We start from the raw sequence: 8,214 nt of genomic DNA, 5'->3' as shown, positions 1-8,214 counted from the left end.
CACTTGCGGCTGTAAAATGCTTCAAAGCGCTATTGCTTTCAGCAATCAGACGCAATTTCTTCAAGGAATTGCAAATCTAGTTTTTATTTATTATTGTTGCCATTTCTACTATTATGTTATTTTCTGTTGTCCTCCTTTGTGTCTTCTGTTGTTGTTTTATTGTTTTTGGGTGATAGAGAATGGAACAGTCATTCTTATAGTGACATGTAATTGTAAAAACGATGTGCTGTTGTTAAACTATAAATAAAAGCTGTTGCAGACACTAACACGTCTCTCTCTCTCCTACAGGAAGCTGCTCAGTCATGTGACCGTCGGCGTTGCACCTCAGAGTTCCTCTGCAGAAGGTGTTGTTTGAAAAAGCCAGCTGTGATGTTGAAAAATGAACCGTGAGTGGGTCTGGTCAAGCACTTTATCTTCTGTTATTTATGAGGTCATGATGAATTAAAAGGTTGTTTTTTACAAACCTGGTTGATGCTCATTTTTCCATGAGAAGAAGCGGGCGGGGGAGGGGGGGGGGGTCATCAGAGGAGTTTGTTTGAATGATTTACAGACTTTAAGTTCCTGCTCAAAGCAGACGGCTCACGATGGCTTCACACTGAGCTCTGCAGGAGCACAGAGGACTCATGAGGCAGGAAGTTCAGCCGACATCAGACCGGAACTGAGACACTGGGTTGGGAAGTTTGGCGGTCAATCTGCTGGAGGACTGCACTCATTACAAACACGATAACGTGAGTCGTGATGTCTGTGGTTTGGCTGGGCTGAACTCTGGTTGAGATGGTTACAAATGCTGAGAAATGCAGACTTTTCCAGGGAAGTCTTTTCAGTCAGCTGGAGGATTGTGACACATCCCTGCAAAACTTTCTTCTGTGACGTGTAGTTTCAGAAACCTGTTGCCTCAGTGCAGAGGATGTGGTGAGATCATGTGCGTCGAGCTGCTGTTTTCTCAGATTAACTTCTGAGTGTGTGCAGCTTTGTGCTTCTCCTCAGGAGTCTTCGGACCTGCAAACATTTAACCCTTTAACACCGGAGCTCCAGTGTTTATGTCCTTTGATTTACTGTAGTGTTTTAATTACTAACACCATCAAAGTACAGTCGATTGTGAAGATGAAAAGTGACTCAAGGAGGGGGGGGGTATTAAGGTCACAAAAGAAATGTAAAGGGAGACCCGCACCCATGCGGGGGTATCCCTCCGTCTGTTGGGAGCGAAGCAGGGGCCACCCACCCCCGCCCAGGAGAGGGACACCCAGGAGAAGCGGGGGTCCCGGAGGAGTGATGTGAACAAGGCCTGACCAGGCTCTACCACTGATGGAGTTTTTGGAGAGGTCCAGTTCTTATGAACAAGGACCAGAACCCGCACCACCGAGACCTGGACACCCCCAGGCTCCGATGTAATTGGATCCCCTGCTCCAGATCTTAAATCTCGGGGATCCCACTCCCCACATGGAGAGGAGGCCGCCGGGCCCAGGAGACCAGCCTCCAAGAGACCAGACCACCTCGTTTGAAGAGGCGGTAAAACGATATATTCATCATCCTTTGGTGAGACGTTCCTTTGGAGGTAGATAGGGGGCGCACGTTGCACCAATGTGTCTGACAACTACTTAAATTATCTAATTTTTGTTGTTTACAACAATTTTACACTAAGTAGTGTCACTGCTGTTCATGTTTACTATTGTTAACACTGAATTTTACCGATAATTCCAATGTAATTGGTGTCAATGCTCGTCAATGACATAGTGTTACTGATTTGCACTAAAGTTTGTTTTATTTGTTGCACAAAATAAGACAGAAGTTGATTATTATGACTAAGTTCAAGTAAAAAAATAAATGGGGATATATAAAACTGTTTTCTTCTGTATAATGTGAGTTATTAGAGTTGATTTTTGACCAATTATCGCGATATTATCGATATCGTGAGCCATGTATCGCGTATCGTGAGGTACCCAGTCATTCCCAGCCCTAGATGTCACGAAGTTCATATTGTTCAACAGGAAACGGGTTAAAAAATCCTCAAATTCCTCCTGTGAGCTTCTGTGCTGAACTCCTGTGAGAGGCCCAGATGGTTCTGAGGTCTGTCTTAGCGGAGCTGAGTCAGAATATTTCTATTATAATCATCAACAACAGAAATCCTTAATTTTCTGATCATGAAAGCTTTTGACACCACATGTTGATTTCTTAAAAAAACGTCTAAAAACAGTGTGTTTTCCTGTCAGAGCCCCGCCCCCTGTCCTCGTCCTCTTTCTCTGCCAACATGTCATCGCCTGCATTCACCCTTTCATTAAAGCAGGCAACACCTTATCTCCACCACCACAGCTCGCACTATTTTAGGATTAGTGAGGTTTCGAGGCAAACGCTGCATGCTAGAGGAAGTCGCTGCAGCCCAGAAACCAGAGTCAACAACTGTGACAGAGTAAATGTTTGTCTGAGAAGAGCTGAGCATTTGTTGGAGTTAAAGGTCTAACTGGCACACATCACATGCTAGCTTCGTCGTTTCACTCATCTCTTTGTCAGAAAGCAAATATTTCAAAAATGTTTTTACACGATGCATTTTTGCTCCCTGAATAATCAGATTTCTGTCTAGATTTGATGATAAAGCCACGCGCTGTGCACCGCCTGTCGTGAGAGTATTTGCAAAAACAAACGAAGAGGCGTGTACCTCTCGGGGTTATCCACAAATGCCCCCAACAACTTCACCTCACAGAGCGTCTGACACGCATCTCATCACCACAGCCCCAGTTTTTATGGCCGCAATAAACCAATAATGTTCTGATTAAGGCGCTGAGATCCGGTTTAGCTCGCTGCATCTTCAGGATGTTGGTTCTGCCGTCTGGAGGGGTTCAGGTGACACATGAGACGAGCCACGCTCCTGAAGCTGCACGTCACCAGCTGTGGTTTCAGTGTTTTACATGTTGAACATTTCAAGGATTTTTTTCTGACGTTTACCCTAACAAACAGGATTTCAGCAGGTTTGATCATTTCATTTGAAGAGACATCTTTTTGCATGACATTTGCGTGGGTTCCAGCTCCTTTAAGGGCCTGAATTCCTCTCACAGAGCAGGAAGGAAGACAGAAGTCCGGAAGACTCTGGAAAGGTCACTGATTTCAGCGTTAAGTCCAGAACCTCCCACCGCTTCAAACTAGACTTTCACAGCGAGAAAAGCTTTGGTTTAGTGTTGTTAGACATTAGTTACAGATAAACCACACACCAACTCGTGTTCAAGATCCTCCCAGGTTCTTCATCTTCAAACCTGACCTCCAACACAGACCTCAGCCATCCTGTGAGAGAAGATCATTTCCTTTGACTCGTGTCTGTGATCTCATCCATTTCAACCCACAGCTCCCGATCATAGATGAGGACAGGAACCAAGATTAGCTAGTAAACCAAGAACTCTGTTTGAGGGATTTGTTGTCCCTCAACAAAAAACACATCCAAAACTTTTACAGTGCCACCAAAAAGATAAATAAATGCCTTTTTATGTCCAAAAAAACATGTGAAAACCAGATGAGTGAAGTAGACGTGCCCTAGCACATATTTCAATAACTTTACCTGGAAGTTGCATTTGTAGTCTGGAAAACCTGCGGGGGGAAAAAAACTGGCAACACTTTGGGGGGTTTTATGTGATCCCCTTGGTGAATGTTCACTTTGCCCCTAGGTATAACCGCCACTGTACATGTGCTGAGCTGAGTCAGCAAATTGTTTTTGTAAATTATGTCTAGCTATGTGTCATAAGCATGTCCCAATAAAAAGAGTGTATCTGTGAGAATCTTACAGACTGGGAATCCTGCCAATCATGGAGAAATAGAGAAATCCAAATGAAGAGGAAAAGAGCCATGTCATAAAAACAATAAACAACCTGAAGGACAATAAAGGAACTGAATGAAAAACCCTTTATGGAGCTGGATAGGACATTTCCAACTAAAAATGTTACAATTGCAAACTACATCAATATTTACTATCAGGACAAAGTGAGTAAAATCACAGAGGAGATCCGTCCAGTGAGTGTTAACCGTAAATTGTGACACAATTTACTTTAATTGCTGCAGGGATTTGCTGAAAATGCAAAAGCTATTTGCGAAATGTTAAATTTGCTTAAAGACTGGAAATTTCGTTAAAGAACTATGAAAGAGCCCTGAAGTTGGCCTACATTTCTGAAAACTTCATTGTAAAATTGCTTAAAAATGCCTAATACATGCCAGTTTTGCAAAAATATTTGTTGCTTAAATATTAACTAAACTTCAAATTTTCCCCAAAAAAACATTAGTAGATTCCAACTAAGCCAAAGAAGCTAGCACAGTGCTAAAATACTAGCTAAACTCCAAATTAACCTAAAATTCCTACATAAACTAAATTAGCCAAAAACGTTAGCATGTTTCTAAAATATTAGCTAAGCTCCAAAATAGCATAAAAAGAAGCCTCAGTAAATGCCAAGTTACTCAAATGAGCTAGCATAATGCTAATAGTCCTGCAACATCCTGAGCCGTGAAAATCCTGAGATAGAGATTGCTCCCCCTCCTCCCCCTCCCCTCATGCTGTGAGTTTGTGCGATTATCTCAGCACCGTCAGTCCTAATGACCGGCCCTGCCCTCACAGGACTGCTTCTGAAGTTGGTGGAGTTGAGAGTTTCATCATGAATCTTCATGAAACCCTCACAGAGAACAGGTACCATTCTTGTCAGATGTCCAAACCAACTCTTCTTGATGTGAGAGAATACTTGGGTTCCTTCCAGCTTCATGTCCTTCCTCCATGGGACCAAACCAACCCAGAGGGGCCTTCACCTCCTTCCAGCTAAGAACCGTGCTGTCAGACCTGGAGGTGCTAAATTCCCCTCCAGCTATAATTCACAGACTGCTGCAGACACCCTGATGATAGAGGGAGTGGAGGTCAGGGCTTTAGAAAGACAAAGAACTGTCCCATCCACAGACTCCATTCTGATGCTAACAAAGCCAAAGTCTTCTGGGACGTGACCGCCTTCTGCCCATAATAGAACAGTTGACAAGAGACACCAGCCTGACTTCCTGTTTGAACCAACTGTGATGGTATGAGGTCCATCCTGACATAGAGCAGGACACCAGACTGCTCATATCTGTTGAGATATCAACATAACTAACGTAGGAGTAAAAAGATTCATTTACATGAGGATTCATCTAAATGTAGTCAACTCAATACACTCACCAACCACATATTAGTCAAACCGTACCGGGTTGGGTCCTCTTTTGTCTTCAAAATTGCCTTAATCCTTGGTGGCATGGATTCAACAACAAACATTCCTCAGAGAATTTGGTCCATATTGACATGACAGCATCACACAGCTGCTGCAGATTTGTCGGCTGAACATCTATGATGGCGATCTCCTGTTCCATCACATCCCAAAGGTTCTACTGGGTTCTGGTGACTGTGGAGAACATTAAATTCCAGTGAACTCATTGTCATGTTCTAGATACCAGTCTGAGATGATTCCAGCTTTATGACATGGTGGAAACATCAGAAGACGGTAGACTTTGGTCATAAGGGGATGGACATGGTCAGCAACAATACTCTGGTAGACTGTGGTGATGGAACCATGATCAACTGGTACTATGGGACCCAAAATGTGACAAGAAAACATCCCTCACACCATGACACCACCACCACCAGCCTGAACCTTTGATACAAGGTGGGATAGATCCATGCTTTCATGTTGTTGAGGCCAAATTCTGACTCGACCATCTGGATTCAGCAGAAATAGAGACACATCAGACCAGACAACATTGTTCCATCTTCTATTGTCCAGTTTTGGTGAGTCTGTGTGAATTGTAGCCTCAGTTTCCTGTTCTTAGCAGACAGGAGTGGTACCTGGAGTGTTCTTCTGCTGTTGTAGTCCATCTGCCTCGAGGTTGGCCGTGTTCAGAGATGTTCTTCTGCAGACCTCAGTTGTAACCAGTTATTAGAGTTTCTGTTGTCTTTCTATCAGCTGGAACCAGTCTGGTCAAACTCCTCTGATCAAAAATGCATTTCCACCCACAGAACTGGATATTTTCCCTTTTTCTGACCATTCTCTGTGAACCCCAGAGATGGTTGTGGGTGAAAATCCTGGTAGATCAGCTTCAGTTTCTGAACTCCTCAGACCAGCCCATCTGACACCAACAACCTCATTCAAAGTCTCTTCAATCACCTTTATTCTCCATTCTGATGCTCGGTTTGAACTGCAGTAGATCCTATTGACCATGTCTACAGGCCTATGCATTGAAATGCTGGTCCGATGTGATTGGCTGATTAGAAATTTAAGTTAACAGGCAGTTGGACAGTGTATCTAATAAAGTGGCCCATAACAAAATGAGATCTAATGTTTTCTAGCAATCATCTGGTATTTGTTCATTTATTCTGTTTTTGGTGAGAACATTTTGTACCTTTCTGTTTGATGTAAGCACACCAGACAAATTACATCTGATGCTGAACGCCGTCCAGACCGTATCACTGGTCTCTCCATCATGCAGACTTTCTGTGCTTGGTTTGTTTGACTTTAGAGCCGAAGCCTGCAGTGAAGGCCGTGTAATCCTCCATGCACGGGCTGCATTAACAGAGGATGTACATCGGGCATCTGTCAGCGGATGAAACAACGGGCCACCGGCCGGCTGATCATGTCCTGTTTGATAAGAACGGCCTCCAGTCTGGCACCAGGGACACCCCCCCCCCACCACCACCACCACCACCACAACCACCACACCGCAGACAAACAGAAGAGTTCAGTCATGTGACCTCCCACTTTCTGATATTAGGAGAAATTGCCTCAATACATGATTGGCTTCCATTTATTAGAGTATTTCTGTCACTTGGGTCTGCTGGACCCTGAGATCAACAGTTCAGCAGAGGCATGAGTCTCCTCCTGCAGGGTGTGAGCGTGTCGGTGCAGGGTGAGATTAAATGCAGCTCAACAGGATCTTAAAAACGCACATGCACTCCTGTTCACAACCTACTGCAGCTTTAATTAATTTCTCAGAAACCTCTTTACTTTCTGACGCACAACAATGCTGTCTTCACTGCCTGACAGTTTGTGTCTAACAATCACTGGTGGTGTGTGAGGTTCAAATCCCGACTTCTGGATCAAACAGATCCCAAACTCTTTTTAACTCTGCTGGTTCTGCAGGTTTCTGACATTTATTCTGTTCTCTGCTGGAGTTGGTTTTGAAATGTGTTTCCCATGTTTTATGTAAAACAAAGCTTCAGAAAGAAACACCTGTGTATACTGTACATTTTTAATCTTTATTTACCAGGCCAATGAGATTGGTTCTCTTTTTCAAGACCTTGAAAACGTTCAGCACCAAAAAAATGCACTTTTTTTTATATTTGAGTCAATGAAACCAAAACTTTATCTTTGGTGAAAAATAGTTCCTTGTTTCAGATGCCAACCTTATTAAACTGTGTGAATTTTTAGTAAGTTTTACACTCTAATGATTCTCCTGCTCCTTTCTGTAAGTCTTCACATGTCAGCATTTTAAGTACATAATCAACAAGTCTTCAAAAATATTCATGTTTTCATCTTTTATAGTAATTTTTAAACATTTTGGAGTTTAACTAATATTTTAGCAAGATGCTAACGTTTTAGCTAATTTATCTACTGAGGTTTTTTGGGCTCATTTAGAGTTTAGCATCTATTTTAGCAACAAGCTAACGTTTTGGCTAATTTAGTTTACTGAAGAATTTTAGGATATTTTGGAGTCTAGCTAGTATTTAAGCAATGAGCTTGCTTATTCGGCTAATTTGACATCTACTGAGGTTTTTCGGCTAATTTAGTGTTTAGCTTCTATTTTAGTAACATGCTAACAGTTTTGACTAATTTAGTTTACTGAGGAATTTTAGGCTATTTTGGAGTCCAGCTAGTATTTAAGCAATGAGCTAGCAATTTTGGCTAATTTGGCATCGACTGAGGTTTTTTAGGCTAATTTGGAGTTTAGCTCATATTTAAGCAACACTAAATATTTTTGCAAAATTTGTAAGTATTAAGGGTTTTTAAACAATTTTACTACAGAATTGTAAGACATTTAAGTCAACTTAAGTGCTTTTTCATTTTTTTTCCAGTCGTTTAGCAAATTAACATTTTACAGATAGCTTTTGCATTTTCAGCAAATCTCTTCAGCAATTAAAGTCAATTGCTTCACCATTTTCAGCTAAAACTTCAGAATCTTCAGCGACTACTGTCAGCAAAAAACATTCACACGAGCATTATTGCAGGTAATGGA

General features: G+C 42.2%; 1 protein-coding gene across 6 annotated transcripts in view; it reads left to right on the top strand.

Moving 5' to 3' along the window:
* Positions 1-467, top strand: part of ccdc18 (coiled-coil domain containing 18) — a 28,206-nt gene extending 27,739 nt beyond the window's left edge. For all 6 annotated transcript variants that reach the window (XM_024268644.2, XM_024268643.2, XM_024268639.2 and 3 more), the window contains exon 26: positions 289-467. In XM_024268644.2, the coding sequence (XP_024124412.1) occupies positions 289-355 (67 nt within the window). In that variant the 3' untranslated portion in view covers positions 356-467. The remainder of the gene's footprint in view (positions 1-288) is intronic.
* The last annotated feature ends 7,747 nt before the right edge of the window (positions 468-8,214 follow it).

Source organism: Oryzias melastigma, linkage group LG17 (assembly GCF_002922805.2).
Source record: "Oryzias melastigma strain HK-1 linkage group LG17, ASM292280v2, whole genome shotgun sequence".
Taxonomy (NCBI): domain Eukaryota; kingdom Metazoa; phylum Chordata; class Actinopteri; order Beloniformes; family Adrianichthyidae; genus Oryzias; species Oryzias melastigma.
The sequence above is the reverse complement of the archived record's forward strand: the minus strand, read 5'-3'. Positions and strand labels throughout refer to the sequence as shown.